We start from the raw sequence: 18463 nt of genomic DNA, 5'->3' as shown, positions 1-18463 counted from the left end.
TACTTACTCAAGTTTTGAGATACCTGCCTGCCTCCACACTAATGCAAAAGTGAGAGACAAGATGGGCTGTTTAACTTTCTCCAGGACTGAAATTATATAGTTCATGTTTTTGTCTGTTTTATAAATTTTGCTGTAGATAGTGATGACAGAAAATATGATTGTTAAAATTGTTTATTTATTCATTTATTTTTTTTTGACTTTTGGCTGTGTTGTTTAAAAATGTATATGCTACATTATAGATATGGCCCATCCATTTTTAAATCATGTACCTTTAAACATAATGTTCAGTTTTTTTGTAATAAAAATTTTCAGTGCCACGTGAAACTCCATTTGTGGAAGACGAGATCTCAGAGAGCTACATGGAATCTAAAAACCTGGAAAATTAAAACCAAAACTGTCTCCATTTATGTTTTTTCTTTTTTTAATTCCAACCCTTTACAAACACACCAGCTCTGCTCTGTAAAAATGACTTGCTTATTACACAGGAATGTACAGTAATGTGATCACAGCGAAACTTAACTGCACAGGAGCTAATGTTTCATAACCCTTCCTGTTTCATCATCGCTGGTTGACTGCTGTCACCTCATCAGTTATCTCTGATAAACACTCTCCCGTGCACCTATTGACTGACATCTGTAAACAACTAAACAATCCTACACTGCTGCAGATTAAATCATCGACTCAGAGGCTCATCTTGAGTTTTTTTTTGTGCGTTTGTTTTAACAAACTAATCAACACATGTTAATGAATACACATTTTTATTACATTGTATTCACAAGACATACTTTGATTCAAACATCATCCCATCGGCATAAAGATTATTCCAGAGGAAATTTATAGGCCAATATAAAATGTTATTCAAAGTACAACACAATCCCATTATAATCCCCTATGCATAAATAATAATGATCTAATTAATTGCATGATTGGTACACATTTCAACCGATATGAAGTGATTCAGATTTGCTTCAACATTACTCACTGAGGAATAAAAAAAGAATCCAGTATTCTTGCTTGGAATGTTCAAAACTCCACTTGAGGACTATTTTATCCTCCCCCACTGTCTTTAATCCAAAGAAAACAAGCTTAACTCCAGTTGGACTGGTTATGCAAACAAAGGAAATATTTCCTCCAATAAAAAAAAAGAAAAGAACTCAAACGATTGAGACAAAAAGGCAGAATATGAAAAGGTTGACCGGTTTGTTCTTAAAAAAAAAACTAAACAAAAAAGAAATCCTGTCAATGACCAATACTGAAGGAATGAAGAGGATACTGAAGGAGTAACAAACAAATGTATATTATCATTCACAGGAATTATGTAGTTTACAGATGATACAGCTATGAAACACGAACACAAGCACAGGTGTTTTGATCCGAAGAAGATGTACTTTCTGGTAATATTTAAAGAAACAAAAAAAGCAAAAAAAAAACCAAAAACTCCTAACTACTTAATTTCACAAACTCCCTAGTTTCACTTTAAGTTGTCATTACAATAACCTTGGAATCTCCCTTAATGTGATGACTGAGTCAGCAAAAAAAACAAACAAAAAAAAAACCACAGGAAATTAAATGGAAGGGCTTTGGCACCTTAAAAAACATCCCTGGGATAGAAAAACTAGCAAAGCCAAAAAGATTGGCTTTTGTGGTCACTTTAAATATAAACATCACAGAAATACAGTTCATCATGATATGTGTAACATTGGTTTTGCACAAATAGGGGTAAGAAAACAATTTCATACAATACTAAAAAGGAACCTAAAAAAAAAAAGAAAAAAAAAAGATGGTGCAACATCCTATGGATATAAAAATACACTGCCTGCCTTGAGGTTTTCTTGCAGAAGATCCCTCTTTTATACAACCTCTCGTTCCCCTTCTTTAGCTCCCTCCTTTCCATCTAGTAATCTGTCCCATCGTCTTGGTACACCTGCTCTTCTTCCTGGTAACCTTGGTAACCCTCGTCTTGGTAATCTTGGATGTAGTTGCAGGAGACGCCCGCCCTGTTCTGATCATCTGTGACCACTCCAGCTCCTTTGGGACAGTACTTGGCGTCATAGATCTGCCGTCCCAGGCCAAAGTTCTGGCCGCTCTGGTTGGCTCCCTGGCTGAAGCCCATCTGTAGGGACATGGTGCTGTTGTCACACTTGTCTGTGCCCAGCTTCTGGTCATAAATGGCACGCCTTGTCCCCGGAGCCGTCATCCCAGCCTGGAGTAAAGAAAGAACCGGGGGGGTCAATTTGCTTTTAAGGCATTACAAAAGCTCTAAACATGGTGGGCTGATTTCACTGAGCCCACATCAAGTGTCAGCTTTGTCTTGGTAGACACAATCAAGCAGTTTTCATCGTTCTTCAAGACTAAATGTGTAAATGTGACACCTGTTTGCAGCAGAAAAAGTACAGGGAAAAAGAGATGCCCTGAGGCTTATTTCCACCGGAGAACTATAATATAGGATTTATGAGAAGTCAGGAATGTGCTGCAGTACCTGGCTCGCCCCCTTGTTGGTTCCCATTTGCAGGCTGATAGTTGTGTTGTCCATGGGAGGCTGGATCTGACTTTTGGGGTCATATAAGTGCCTCCTGGTGCCATATGCGTTCATACCTGCCTGACTGGCACACTTGTTGGTCCCCATCTAAAAACAGAAGGACAGATACAAAACAAACCTTTGCTTTAAACTGCACTTCTACAACAACAAAGCAGTTGCATAAGAGCAACATTAAAGCTTCAGTCAGCTATGACTGCACTTAAGACGATGCAAACAGCAGGTCGTACTGCGAGTTGTCAAAACTACAACTTCATCATATCTGCCATCATATCATGAAAACAATATCAAAACTCAGGCTTCAGAAGCAGTGAGACCAGTCAGTATCTCTTCAACAGCAGTATGCTATGCTTGAATGATGGTCTGGTTTTGCAATAGTTTCAACACATGTACACCCAGCTAAAGTTAATAAGCTGGAACTTGTTTGTTGGAATATTTTACCCCCCCAAACAACTACCGTCACATTCGATCATTTCTTTGCCAACACGGTTTTGAATATCAATGTCAGACCTGTACCGACAAACTTCAGTTATATGATACACGGACGGCAAATGAAGATGAGTCGTTCAAATGATGGAATGTTGCGGTTAAAGATTTTAAGCTGAAACGTGTGCCACGTTCAGTTTTCACTGGTTTCATTAGCGAGTGTCAAAACTAAACTGCTACCAACTCTCTTCACATTTTAAACCCTGCAGCTCATGAAGAAAAACAGTATACCTGTAGGCCAATGACGCACTGTCCAGCCTTCAACTTCTCCTCATCGAACATCCTCTCCTGCTTATCTGAATACTTCACCCCGATGTCCATCCGTGACTGGCAGCCCTTGGTCTTGGCCTGAGATAGAAGAAGAGTCAACATTACGGGGGAAGTCCAATCGTGTGGCTAAAAATAATGATTTAACATTCTTGATATTTACTTTACTCGTAGTGACAGCATGTGATTTTGAAGACTCACCATGCTAGCGAGTGCCAGCAGTGTTGTCTGGACCTGCGTCATGTTGCCATTCTCATACAGGTCGTTGGCCTCGAAGATATCATGAGGCTTCAAGCCGTATGTTGTGATGGCTTTGATGAAGTTCGCCAAGTTCTCCAGCTAAAACCACACCAGTTAAAACCAGATTAACAACGTGGGTCCAGGATTTATGCCATTATTTCTCTCTGAATAAAAATATTTTAAGATGGTACACAGACAAAACGCAGTTCTATTGCTATAAAAACAGTTTGTGTTTGCAACACCCACCCAGTTTTAAAAAGAGAGTGTGCATTTATTTACTGTGAATGGTTACACCTTGCAGTACAGAAACCAGTTTCAGAAACAAGCTCTGACAAAGTGACTCTAAAAGCAAAATAAGCCTGCAACACTGCCAACAAGCCCGTATAACCATCAGCTAGATGATTCGGTTCACTGATGGTGAGAAACACTCAAAGCAAAATAGCAGAGGGAACAATTTATCAGCTATGTACAAATGCAAGTCTCCAGCTATGTGCAAAAAAAATAAAATAAAATAAACCCTAATTTTGCCACACCCTCAATTGCTTAAAAGTATGCGTCATCACTGAACTCACCTGATGCCAGTTCAGTGATGAGTTGTTAACCTTCTTCACAGAGTTTGGTGCAAGCTTGTTGATAAGTCTGTGAGAAGAAAAAGAAGAAAATATTGAAGTTTTCCAGACCAGCATGCATGGAAACAACAGATGATCGATCCCCTCCCACAGCGTACTGCAGCACTGCTTACTGGCACAGAATGACTCCATTCTTCAGGCCCTTCTGGAAGTCGGAGCCGATAGACTGGCCAGTGAGTTCCTCAATCCAGATCCTCAGCTCCTCTTCTTTCTGGGAGTCATACTTCTGTGCAATCTGGTTGGGTGGAGAGGTCAAAGGTCACATGTGTTCCACAAGTAGCAGTAACAGCCAGTAAGTGATCAGTTAAAACAGTAAGTGCATTCAGAGAGCTTGTCACAGACTTCAGTGAAAGCAAAAACTGATCCTCCTCTCCCCAATGGCCTCCCTGTCTGACAAAACATATCATAAAGCAATAACTGTGCAAGGGCAGAAATGTGAGTAAAAATATCACATAACTTGCTAAATGGCCTCCAAATTTTATTATGACTGTATGTTATCATGTTTCATGGTCGCACAAGAATTTCACTTTGCCTCAGTGTAGTATGCTGTGACTACAGAGGGGGTTTTGTCTTTTAGCTTTCAGAAATAATGAATCACACACATACACACACAAACACACAAAAGGATATCCTGTTTGCTAAACTGCTAAATTCTCCCCTGAGATACAGGAAGGCTGAAAGGGGGAGGGCAAGTTTTAAGGGCCTTAACATTGCACAAAGATCGTCTTTGGTGAGGGTGTCACTCCCAACTTGTTATTTTGATTTACAAGCGTTTTTTTCCAAACATGACAGAAGTGTGAAAAACACTCTGAAAAGAGGCCATTCAAGAGAAGCATTATGGTCACGTAAACAACAGTGATGTCAGCTGCGCGACAAACAGGAGAGCCGAGATGAACGACAAAGTCACTGACTCAAACAGGTCTAGATTTCTTCTCGTCCGCTGAAGGATAAGGTGTCGACTGAGCTCTGTGCAACTCGCCACCAGCCAACAATCTCCCTCTCTGTCCTGAGGGCCATGAGAGACTCTGCAGAGTTAAACCTAGTATATACATAGAAATTGGCCGTATTCACCTCGCAGCTGGTTGTACTCTAAAGAATGTCTGTCTTCTAATTACATTTCCTTCATTCAGTTATCCCCATATTAAAAAGCAACACTGGCTATTTTAATTGCCCACAAAGAGTCCTACAGATGTAATTTACAGAGACAAGCTGAACACAAGGAATTTGCCCCACAGTGGCTGAATAAAAGAGCTGAATGCAGCAACGAGGGCGCAGAACCGCGTGTGTTGATCCAATGAATGAATACAGACCGTGGTGACCAGCAAAAATGTTGCTTATTGCAGTTTGTTAACGGTCTGAACTTCTGAGATTCCTACCCGTACAGATACGAGAACAAAGGGGGGGGTGTGTGTAAATCCTGAAATACTTCACATTTTACGGAGAAGGCTACGTCACTGATGGCAGGAAATACCACTCAAATCAGCATCTCTTCCACCCCCCACTGTCCCCCTCCCCTCTTCAAGGACATCATTTCTTTGTATGTGGTACATGCAATTCAGTGGAGATTCGGGGAGGAGATTTGACCTCTCCTCTCCTCTCCAAGGGCACAGCCAAGGAATGCAGATTAAAAATATAAAAAAAAATCAGCTGAGGGTGAGTTAAAGGAACACTGGTAGTTGGGACGATATGGATGGTAGACAGGGTGCAATTCATACCGTTTCTCTTTTAGTCAGAAAAGGGAACAAGGTTGAACAGACTCGATAACAACAGGGAAAACCCCCGAGTACTACACAATAACAACACATTTATCTCATGTTTACAAAAGGGAAAGTTCTCAGAGTTATGCTACTGGGTGTGATGCACAATAATGTGGCCAGGAAAATAATCCTGGGAATCAGTCGCGGTATTTTAAGTGGATCCGGACGCACACAGGTCTGTGCAGGCAGGTCCAAATAAACAAGGCCCCTTCCTTCATCAATGCCGCACTTAAAAAGTTACACATTACTCAAATGGCGACAGTTTGGAGCCTGTTTGTCTAAGTACACAGTCTGCACAGGACCTCACTCTGCAGGGTGAAAACTGAAACCTTTCCTGCACCGATCTGACATGAACTGAGCGAAAAAAAAGTTTAGAGAAGCAGCACGACACCTTACCGCAAGGGGGGACGTAGGAAACTATTCTTGCAATTTCAAAGAAGCAATAAAAAAGCCCCAGGAACGAGCAGTCAGAGGAATGGATGGCATCCGATCCCACCACTAATAGGTGAATTACATTATGTGCTAATGCGGGTCACAACGCCGGGAAACACGCTGCACAGGGAATAGAAAATGCCAGAAACGAGGATAACAATTCTGCCACAACGACATACTTCTTTGCCAGGAGGGACAACGCCCATAGTCACTTCTAAAGTTTGTCTACTCCGTAAAATCAATAATCTGCGTTTCAGTGTAAAACGCAAAGGTGAACACGCTAAAGCAGTTTTCATACTAAACACGAGTTTGTGACAATTATATAAGTATGTTTAATGTGTAAAAAAGCATTTCTGAATCTCTTAAGACACTGATTTTCATCCACGTCTGGTTACCTTTTAACCTGAAGACGCGCATCAAAATGGAGGCCAGGTGGCTCCCTGACTCGCGTTCCGAGAAAAGCACAATGGGTTGGAATAATGGGGGGGGGAAAGTTCAATACAACTTATTTTATGTGATGTATAAAAAGTGTACACGTACCTTGTTTTTCACCTCAGCTGATAATCCGTAGGCAGGACCCCTGTTAAAGGACATTGTCAGTTGTTGTGATTTTACTACTTGCGTAAAAAAAGATACTGACTTGCGGATAAAATCTGCGCTAAATTATCTTCGACTTTCTCTTCCAATGAAAACGGAGTGCACTAAATACTTCCTTTCTCTTTTACGGCCGCCAATTAGAGCGCTCCCACGGTTTCTACCAAAGAGTGGCGTTTCGTGAGTCAAGATAGTTCACTACTGGTTCACCGGAGCAGTGCAGTTGCGTGAAGGTCTGGACATGAAACTTATGAAAGTAGGCCTGAATCTTTGTTTGTGACCTAGGGAAAAAATCAGTGCTCTCTGTCAATGTTTAACATCAAACATTAATATGTGAGCTTAATGTTATAAGAAATAGGAGCTCTTGATTACATGATTCAACAGGGTGGCTGAAAAGTAATTAATAATTTTAACAACGTTGTGATAGCCCTTGAAGAGCGGCCACTAATTTATTCACTCTGTGTTTTGTTCGGTGTCAGTCCAGGGGTTAACAGTCAGGCGGAGGTGATCTTCTACAATTCAATACGGACACATGCATGGTGACAAAGCCTGTTTTAGACACAACTTTAAATTGGTTTATTTTTAGCCAACAAAACAATAAACAAGAAAACTGCCTCAGCATTTCTCTCTTCACAGTCTAATTCCTGGAGGTTTAGGTAGAAAGGACTTTCAAATCTTCATGTTGGAAAATAAATTTCATAGAGATTCTAACTGACTGCATACATGAAATACCACTATGCTTATATCAAATGACTAAAAGAATGATTAAATAAATAAAACACACAGTTGTATCACCTCAAATGATACCGCTTAGCTCATATTTACTGGAGTCATAAATCACGCAACACTGAAAAGAACTTAATTTAAATAACTCAGTCATCTCCGGTATAAAATTGAACATAACGTTCAGTAAATACGAAAGTCTCTAGAGAGGAACCGTCTTGCTTCTCTTCTATACTCTTTGAATATCCACTCAGTTAATCGATCCTAGGCTCCACCTTTTCCCTTCTCTTCCTTAGGTCGCGATTGAAATCAAAAACTCCTTATATGGAAGGAAACTTCCCAAATTCCTGAATGGTGGGAGTGATCCACCGGTCCCACCCTGCATACCAGACGTGTAGTGGACCAGACAGATTGTCGTACTTTTTGAGTCACTGCCGATTAAAAGAAAAAAAGTTTGGAGGAACTAAACTCAGTACGATGAGCTACTAGGCTGACGTAATGTCGGCGCAAAGGTGTTGCAGAGAACAGATACAACTTCATATATTAGGATTTGAAATTGTGCTGCAGGATAATGTCTGATGTATTACAGATTAGTCGACAGGATGGCTTCCTTCTTTACATATTAATGACACAGTGCGTAATTTAACAATACTGTGATCTCTTGTATTTCCTCTTGTCTTAAGCTTCAGTAGGGACTACGGAGCCAGGAAAACTTGCCTTTTGTGTAAAAAGAAAAAAAAAAAAAGTCAGTCCAAATGCCATCATTATTCACTACTATTCAAAGTACACAGAAGTATATGAAGTACACACACCCCTCACATGAACATCAGCTACACTAACATATATTTTCTGAAGGGAAACCTACTCACAACACATACCGTGCTGTTTTTCCAGACAAGCCATAATCTAGTTATGGACAATGGAGCTATTGGTAAAGTTGGAGCTTGTTGACATTGGGACAGTCAGGAAAATGAAACTGAGACGGAAGTTACCTTAGAAACTGACTTTCTTGTTGACTTGTTTTCAGTTAGTATGGTACCATGGTACATTTAGTCACAACAGCTGAATTAAAATGATTTGTGTCGGAAACTAAGTTGGGTGCCACCATGAGCACGAGCATGTTTGAGACGTGGTGACTTGAGAGGTTTAATGGTGAAAACAAACCTAGAATGAAGCACTGAAAGGGTGTCCTGCTGCATCAAGGCACTCGCACATGTACTGCATCTCCCTGCTAACAGAAATGTGCTGTTTCACATTACCAATTACCAATTCCAGTTAGTTCGAGCTTTTCAAACATGAGATTTTGGTGCATTTCTTATATATGATGGTAAACTGAATATCATTGGGCTTTGTATTGCAGGTTAAATACAAAAAACAAGTTGAAGACATCATCTAGACAAAACAAAGAATCAATCCAACTGGACTGATTCTAACTAGACAACATGTAAAATCTTGGAAACTAATACTGACATAAGCACACAGGGGTCTCTCCTCTGTGCGTCTGGATCTTAACACAGCTGTAATTGAGGGTACATGTGGTACATGGTTACACCATACAGGTGTGCAGAGGACTGATTCAGAGTCTCAGAGTAAACACACCTGAGGGAGAACAGTTACTCATCCTGATATCTGTAATGAGATTACGTCATCTCACTGAGTCATGGCAAGGAATGACGTACTCATGATTCCCCTGAGTCTATTAAACATGCGAGGACCAATATGCAATCTCTACGGAGGCTAATTGTGCTCATAAAAACGTCACTTTGTACACACACAATTTCTTTCCAGGGGACGTTAACCATTTCAGGCCCCCACTGATGGAAGATCTAAATCTTAATACTTTAATTTAAAAATAGAGGGCAATATATCCTTTGTGGGCCTAGAAGGATTAAAAGTCTGATCAATTAATTCCCACTGAACTAAAATTAGTCCTTGCAATCCCACCCTTTCATAGTCAAAAGAGACACATGGGCATTGTGCACCCCCACATGGATGAACTGTGTAAGTACAACAAATGACAGTACAATGCAACTTTTACAGTGAAATTCAAAATGAAATACACAAGTATACAGAACCCACCCAAACTGACCAGGTAGTTTCATCAGGGAAAAATATTCAAGGATGATATCACTCCTCGAACACAACGACACTGTAAAAGAGTCAGTCGGCCCGAGCTGAAGATTTAGAACATTTTATTTTTTCAAACAATTGAGAGATGTTAAACACTGAACAAATAAAGATGCCCCAGTCAGAACTCCAGAAAACAACCAGTTGTAGCACTTTTCCTTTATTGCCAGCTGTGTTGTGCAGTTTCTCATTGTCTGCAGCTTCACCCTCACTAGATCAGTGTGTACAAAAAGTAACAGAAATGGTGCATAAAACAGCGTCATATTGATCAAGGGATTTGGAATTCTCGCACATAAACCCGGCACCACACACAGGCGTGCTTTATGCGGAAGCAAATCCAGATTTACCATTTACCAAGGCACATTGGTAGGGATGAATGACTGAAAGAATGTATGGACAGAGAGGCTGCACAGAAGCCAATCTTAATTTGAGTCATGTGAGAAAAAGCAGTGGTGACTGATGAGTATAAAGGGAAATTAAAATTAAGTATTAGATGTCAAATGGAAAATGTCAAGAAGATCTGATGCACACAGCTTTCTCTCTCTCTCTCTCTCACCGTCCCTTTACAGGTGCTGTGTTTAAATATGGAAGCCAAAGATCTTCTACCTCAATGAGCATCACTGGAGCTTTCTAAATTCACAAAAGCTGCTGCTGCTAAAACTTTCAATGTGTCTGAAACTCTGAGGATACAATTGGTACATAAACTGTAAGTGCATCAGTCGGTCTTGATCTTGAATTAAGTCAATGATGAAAGAACCAACAAGTTGTCAACTGCATCAGCGGTCTCAACCCTGTACATTCACTTAGGCTGTTTAACTGAAAAACACTGTGAAGGAATTCCAGAAGGCAAACAATACGTAAAGGAATGGAAACAAAGTGAATCCAGGCATTCAAACATTTCCTTGTTTTTGTCACAATTACTCATCAGCACCAACTGATTTGACAATCTTAAACATTTCAGGTTTGGGAAAGATTTAGTGTGAGGTGAGAGTTTTTCATTTGAGCTGAATGAATTTTCCAGTAGCTCCACACTACGTAGATGAAACCAGGTGATTTATTTTTTCAGAATAAATTTCTTCTTGTGGGCATATAAGAGCTGAGTGATGAAACAGAGAGAGTGAAAGTGGATTAAAGGTGAGGTATGGAATGCTTATGACCAAGTGCACCAGCCAATCTTAAAGAAAGGCTGTGCAGAAATTTCTGTATGTCCCATTAACATTGAAGATTAGGCTGACAATATTGTGTTGCAAAAAGGAAAAAAAAAAAAAAAAAAAGATCTATAGGTTTCTGAACATCTGTATGGGTAGACGTCCCATAAATGAACTGGTCAAAATAAATAGATGTATACATGATAAGAAATTTATAATTTACTCTTTATATCTCACATAAAGCTTCTTGCCAAATATGCTCCAGTATTTCATATTCTGGACATGTTCAGCTCTACCTGTGCTAGATGAACTCTATCAACACCTTTCTGGGCACCAACATGGCAGTCAGGACAGAACAGCTAAACCCCAGCCTTCCCAAATTTAACCATAGATTTTAACACCTCTTTAGTAACTAGAAGGTAAAAAACAAAACAGTGTAATCCCAGTGAGCCTGAAACAGAGGTACGATTCAGAACATCAGAAATTCTCATCACAACACCATTTCCAATTATCTGGGATAATTCTGTCGTCTCTTTCTTGCCTTCAATGTTAGCAGCAGCGCTCTGCAGCTAGGGCCTCATCATTCCTGTGGCTTTCAGTTTGAAAAATAAAAACAGAAACAGCCCTTGATATTACAAACTCAACTATTCTTTAAATCTTTACTCTTTTTATAACAAAATCTCAATAGATTATAATCACAGAAAGAGGAGGTGGCATGGGAAGGGTGTTTAGCAGGCCTGGCTGTTGCCAAACTCACAGTGGACAAACAAAATCACAAAATATCTTGTCTCTGTGGTGAGACAAAACAAAAAAGAAAAAAAAGAGGAGCGGGAAAGAACAGCAACCTCCCCAATCCCCTCAGTCTAAGCAAACATATGGCAGGATGTTCAATTTGTTTTCATCTCCATGAGGGTCCAATGATATGCACTCTGTCCAATCATACCAGGTGTCCTTGGTGTCATAACAACCGTTCACCCCCGGCCAGTGCTGTGTGTGTATCCTGCCCAGGTCCTCATCCGTCACCTCACGGCTCACGCCTGGTAAATCCCCTACTGAGCTGTCTTTTTGCAGTACGTGAATCTCCCTTGAGTCCTTGACCTCCTGTTCTTCCCTTTTCAGATACTCAGACATGAAAAAGTGTGCACTGGGGGCCTGGACCCCAGAGGAGGTGAGCACATTGCTCTGAAGGTTCAAGTAAGACTGGATGATTTCATTTCTGGACAGCTCTTTCCAGTTTGTTTGATGGAAAGGGTTTGGGCTAGGACCTGGGCCTGGGGTGGCAACTGGCTGTTGTACAGTACTTTCAGTTCTCTGCCTAAACTCAGCAGGGTCAGGAGTGGGAGCTTCCTCTGTTTGAGAAGATTCTTTGTGTACCAGAGGTTTGATCTGACCGGTGACAGGGTCAAATGTTAATCTGCGTTCTTTTAACCGTACAGGCTTAGACGTGTCCTCTATTTTCTGGCCATCTAAGTTGACAGAGTAGTCTCTTGATCTGTACTTCCTCTTTTTAGGCTCTGAATTGAGGACCATCGTCCCATCTATGTCATCAGACAGAGACATGGCTCCCTCAAATGTTGGTCTCTGTAGGTCTGTGTTGTGTTGGAGGTGAGAGGGTGAAGGGGAGACTGACGGGGATTCCAGTGTTGCAGATATATCTTGCGGTGGGCAATGAGAGGGGACTTCTGACGAACTGGCCCAGTGCATTGAAGACCTAAGAGCAGAATGTGGCAGCTTGTCAGCGTAAGATGCATGGGCTGGGGAGGATACAGACTGGGGCAAAGACAAGGGAGAGTCCCTAGAGGAAGGGCTTGGGATAGGTGTTCCTTTCGGTGCATATGCTGAAGAGCGCTTGGTCACTGTGTCTTGCTTCACGCTCCTTGGACTGGTAGTAAGACCGCGAGGACTTTTGGCTTGGTAATATGCCCCTCCTTCATCCAACCTGGCTTGTTGCTGCATCACAGCAACCTTGATCATAGAAGAAGTGCTAGGTAGTTTGGCTACTCCAGGGGAACTGGGGCGAGGCTTGACGGCATTTACCGGAATTCTGTTGATTTTATCATTATCAAGGTGCTCTGTCCGAGATCTGTCAGGAGATGGGATAACTTGCTGCTCAGGCAGAGCATCAGGACTGCATGCAATCCCATTGGTGGGTGGTGGTGAAACAGAGTTATCATATGATGACATCTTGGAGATTTTTTCTGGTAAGTGCAATCCACTGTCTCTGTGGTCTGCTCGGCGTTTCCGGCTGCTTGATCTCTCAGCTTTTGGTGAGTATGTGTTGTGAACATCGTTTCTGATTTTGACCTCAGGGACACCCTTCCCTGACACAGAAATGTCTGGAGGAGAGGCCTCGGTTCTGCAGGGATGAGAACTGCCATTGGTAGACCCAGGGGCACTTGCAGCCACAGGTGGCCCAGGTTCAATCAGCTTTTGCCAGTTCCTCAACAGTTTCTTAGCACGCTTCGCAAGGTCTTCATCCTTGGTCTTCTTCCTCACATCATTGATCAATTTTCCTAGTCGAGTTTCCTACATAAATAATGTGTGTGAAAGTTAGAAATGACATAAGCAACACATTTTCTACATGAAGTAGTAGTTCATGTAGAGTGTAGTTAACCATCTTACCTCAAGTGCTTCTTTGGTGATAGGATATTTTTCAAGACAGGAAATTACCTCCAGTACAACCACCATATTGCATATCTGTGTAAAAAAAGTATAAAGTATAAAAACATTCCTGTTACTCACAGAAAGCCAATATTTAAGTATTAGCCTAAAATTACAAGGGAGGAATTCTTAGTGAAATCAGTATTAATTTAATCACAGATCGGACATTTTAAAAGACAATTTACATGACTGATACACATGATTAGCAAAGTCTCCTAGATAATGTTATAGCTAGAATCATATAAAATAAAATAGGATCAAATCAAATATCAAAATCAAAATATAATATATAATGGTTATCTGGACAAACAAATATTTGGAGAAAACGTTTGAATCGTGTCTACAATGTGCGAGTATGGGGACAAGTTAGCTTATAAGTTAGATGAAGAAATACTAGCTTGTCTGTCTGCTTTAGATCGACAGAACGAAGTTGACAAATAAAGATGGCTAAGTGTCAACTCAAAGCACCGTAATCGTTGCAAACAGTTTAACAAAAGCGCAGCGTTAGAACAAAAACAAGAGACAAAAAGTGAGGTTCCTATCCTGTCGAAAAAGTCAACCAGCGATTGAGAGTCGGCAGACTTACTTGAGTTAGCTGATTTGGCTACCGCTAGCATCTAACTAACTTGAGAAGGCAGGGTCCGACTATTTCCTAAAACGTAGCTATTCAAGCTAACAGTTAAGTTAGCTAGCCACCTCCCACACTTCGTTACAAGAAATTATTGGCATGAAACGGTCTACAACGAAACGCTGAGCAATTAGTAGAGGGCACAGATAACGTAATTCCAAAGTTAAACAGGTACTTCCAGAGCAAATGTATGCATTAAGTTATATTTTTAAGTCGTTAAATACTGTAAGCCCGCTTTGGTGATATGGCTAGGCTAGAATCTAGCAGGCTATACAAAACAGCTAACGAGATACTTATGTCTACCCCAGGTAGCACTTCTGCTAAGCTAGCTTACAAGCTGTCAAATCGAGAGCTCAGCGTCTCTCCATCTTTCGCAGTCATTTTTCAGAGCCGGTGTCAACCTAAATCGTAAATAACGCATTTTCAAAGAGAATTAAACAGTTAATTGACATCTGTTGGGTGAGCTGCCTTGTCGAGTTTGCCGGAGTGCAGGTAAACAAGCTAGCATTAGCTACCTAGCCTGATAGCTTTACTCACATTGCTCTGACTGTCGATGGCCTGCAGCAGCCGGTCCCTCATCTGCTGCGGAGTTGCTGAGACCGTTGTCATTGCCTGTTCGGTGCGATCCGGAGGATGGAGGGAGGAATCCTCCAAATTGAAAACCGGGTGACAATGATGACTCAAAAGCCGGTGTGGTGACTCGTCAGGCGTCCGAACAGCATATTTTTCTGTCGTCTGAAGGTAGACGGCTCAGTTTTTCTCACATGGAGTAGGAAATGTGTGTGCTGTCTTGACCGTGTGCTGCTGCCTGCTCGGCGCTCTAGCAACTCACTACCAGCTGCTGGATCTCTCAAAGGCCTCCTGCTGCATGCTGGGATACGATGTATGCGCTTTGACGTCTGCACGTAGCCAAGTAAACATCCCTGCCGTCCACCTACACTCCTCACACTCCCGGGTATGCCCATGGATGTATTAAGTGTTTTCCCCACTGCTCCTGTTTGAACGTCCTTCCGATCTGTTACTATCTACAGGACATCAGTGGTGTTTAAGCGCATTTTAAACAGCCAAAGAAACGATTATCTGACGAAACAAATATTTTCGTTGCCAATTAATTATTCGGGGTTTTTGTGATTATCTATAAAATGTAAAATGTTATGAAGGTCCCTCACAGTCTCCCAGAGTCCAAGGTGATATTTTCAAATTACTTGTTTTGTCTGACCAAGAGTCCAAAAGTTATTCAATTTACAGTGACTGAAAGCACAGAATAGTAGCAGATAAAATGGACACAGATATTTTTGGGGCATTTTTGATTAATAAATTACTTAAAAACAACTCTTCAAAAGGAATAGAAAATACATGCCAGACACAGACATGAAATACTCACAAAGAACAAAAGATGACTAATTTTTCAATCATCTATAAATTAGAGGCTTTCTCCCTTTCGTGGAGGTAATTTTCAAACTTATTTCCAATAGTGTATCAGTAATAAAATACACACACACACACAGACAGCCTACACAATCTCTCAGCAATCCTACATCCCTATTACAAAGTTTACCACACTGAAATATGCCGTTGCATTAGTGATCAATATTGATGACTTTAACTGGCAGCTTTCCACCAGCAGATGGAGTCCTGGAGTTTCGAAAACAGGATACAGCATGGTCTGTCAGTGGGAAGGGAGGTCGAGCAAGTCAGGATGCTGCATCACTGGACACTCCTGAGAGACTTGAAGGCATCGATGATCTTGAACACGGCCTTTAAATTTGAGCTACCTGGAAGATTTTCTCCGGGATCGGTAATGCTTATTTTCAATGCATATATGTATATATATATATATATATATATATATATATATATATATATATTTACTAAAGATCTACAAACAGAAACATGTACTGGTGTCACTTCATTCAAATTGTCAGTGTGGGCAGAGTGGGAGAGGCCGGGCAAATGCTGGGCGTGAAGCTGTGGAGTGGGTGAAGAAGTCTGCGTTATGCCAGTTATGGGGGCTGTAATCATCGTGTAACTCCTGCTTTACTTCATTGTTCTCTAGTGGCTTTTGTAGTCCAACTAACGACAAAAAAAAAAACCAATGAAGAAACATATTTGCTTATTCAGATATATTTATTTTCATTTCATTTACAAATAATAATGCAAAGATACAAAGACAGAAGCTTTCACACAAGAAAAATACATCAGGTACAGTTCAAACAGAAGCATATTTCATCTTTAATGTAGCACGCATTTACAGCCAACTTGGATTTTTTTTTTTTTTTGGTCCGATTTGACAAGTAAAATAGAAAACACACAATTTGAAGAACAAAATTTGAACCAGTAATTTTTAAAGGGTTATCTCAAAAAAGTACCAACTTGCCAAGCTGTGCTGCAGAATGCTAGATTTTGCATATTCTATGAGCATAATATTTCTTGTTGCTTTGAGTGTACTATAGGAGCATAGTGCACCCCTTCACGGCAGTAAAATGCATGTGCAGTGTTTAGTATCACTGTACTCAAAAACAAAATATATTTTATAACAATTTAGCTGCCATTGTATGAGGCTTGAACCAGCAGTGGGCTGTCCTCAAAATGCACACAAAGGATCCATAGATGTGGGGAACCCACAGATTAACTGTACACGACCACGACTCCATTTCATTTCCCAAATTGGTTTGTCTTTTAGCGTGTTGAGTAAACTTCAATGTACATATATCTATATGTATAGCCTGGCTGCGGAGCATTTGTATCTGCTATCTCATATGTTATTTCTTACTGTAGGTATTTTGTATTCCTCAGACAGGATGGATATAATTATATTGACTACAAACTCGTGTTTGACAGCAGATTTTTAAAACACAGGCAAAACCAAATACTTAATTTAAAGCAAAATACAATATGTCAGGGTATTTTCTGAGACATTTTGAAATTTAGCATCACGCAGAAAAGAGACTTCAGAGATATTGGACAGGATGTATGAGTCGCATCTCTTTAGGTTGTGCCGCAAGAATTTCAGGAATTATGTTCACTGTAAACAATGCCTTGATAAGTACCCCAATAGTTGAACCCCAGTAAAATATTTTGAAAAATAAAGGGAGAGGATGTGTTTCAACAGTTAGAGGGAAATGTCTTAGTATTCTCTCATTTATGGCTGCTTTGAACTTTGGCTTTTGGATTCAACTGTTGATTTAACATAAAAAAATGGGAATAAAATATAAACAGAAAGATTCAGTGTTGATGACAGATTTACTATAAAATTAAACTCAGTAAAATCTTAACAGTATCTATTCTATTGAAAAAACTCCTGATTCATAGTAACTACATAAGTTGGGGAATTTCTGGAGAATTTAAGTCTGTAAATTAAATAAAAAGTGCTTTCAGGGACTCAAACTGCATACAGATGAAGTCAAAAGGAAATGCAATTAAATCATCAAATTTTAAAGCCTCTCAAAATAAACAATTATGGTCTTAATATTGAAATCAGTTTCATACAGTTCTAATCATTTGCTATTTAAGTGGTTCACTGCAAGTGGTTCATATGCAGTTTGTTATTCTAGATAGGTTATTTAATGAAGCTGAAACATATTTAAGGAGAGAAAAACAAACATTGCTCAGTTGTAAACTCTTGTCTCTGTAAACACTGGTATAATACCAATGCATACCTGAACGTTGATGCATAAAAAGGTGGCAGTCACAGGCGACACATCAGTCAGAGCTATCTACGTGAGCACAAAGAAAGTTCAAAGAAATACTAAAACAGAAAATGGACCTACAAAGATGTCAGGTTCATTATAAAGTCTGAGGTCCCGCAGAGAATATAGAGCCACAATGGCATATTGCAGCACAGTATTTCTCAGTGCATTTTCTCACTTTGACATCATATCACATAAAGCACAAAAAACATTGCTCCTACATTACAGCGATATACAAAGCTAGTCTAAATTTACCATGACATAATAAAACTCTGCAGGGGTTGCACAGAAAATAAGCACATACTGTATATTGCAGTGTAAAACATAGTACCAAACAACAGCTTTTACATGTGCATAAAAGGCTGATTAACAAATCTCTGATGCTTTTAGGCTTCACTTAGCAGATACATAGCCTACACACGACGCCGAATTAAAAAGAGACTCAGGACAATATCACCAAACAAGAAGAACACTAAGACAAACAAAGCTGACTCCAACCTTCGAAAGAAATGAAACCCAAACCATAACGTGGAAAAACAAGCCCAG

General features: G+C 40.2%; 2 protein-coding genes across 3 annotated transcripts; both read right to left on the bottom strand.

The window, feature by feature from the left end:
- Positions 1-741: 741 nt before the first annotated feature.
- cnn2 (calponin 2) lies at positions 742-7051 on the bottom strand. Its single transcript, XM_046408732.1, has 7 exons — positions 6888-7051; positions 4272-4393; positions 4102-4168; positions 3491-3628; positions 3254-3370; positions 2480-2626; positions 742-2203 (listed from the first exon to the last, which is right to left on the bottom strand). The coding sequence occupies exons 1-7, from the start codon at positions 6939-6941 to the stop codon at positions 1895-1897; spliced, it is 954 nt and encodes a 317-aa protein (XP_046264688.1). The 5' UTR covers positions 6942-7051; the 3' UTR covers positions 742-1894.
- Positions 7052-9839: 2788 nt separating this feature from the next.
- On the bottom strand, positions 9840-15094 carry crsp7 (cofactor required for Sp1 transcriptional activation, subunit 7). Of its 2 annotated transcripts, none has more exons than XM_046407579.1 (3): positions 14766-15094; positions 13562-13636; positions 9840-13465 (listed from the first exon to the last, which is right to left on the bottom strand). In XM_046407579.1, exons 1-3 carry the CDS (start codon positions 14835-14837, stop codon positions 11798-11800), a joined length of 1815 nt encoding a protein of 604 aa, XP_046263535.1. In that variant the 5' UTR covers positions 14838-15094; the 3' UTR covers positions 9840-11797. The 2 variants fall into 2 exon arrangements, with proteins under 2 accessions (XP_046263535.1, XP_046263536.1); XM_046407580.1 differs by lacking the exon at positions 14766-15094 and adding an exon at positions 14187-14739.
- Positions 15095-18463: the final 3369 nt, after the last annotated feature.

This window comes from Scatophagus argus, chromosome 13 (assembly GCF_020382885.2).
Source record: "Scatophagus argus isolate fScaArg1 chromosome 13, fScaArg1.pri, whole genome shotgun sequence".
NCBI lineage: Eukaryota > Metazoa > Chordata > Actinopteri > Scatophagidae > Scatophagus > Scatophagus argus.
The sequence above is the reverse complement of the archived record's forward strand: the minus strand, read 5'-3'. Positions and strand labels throughout refer to the sequence as shown.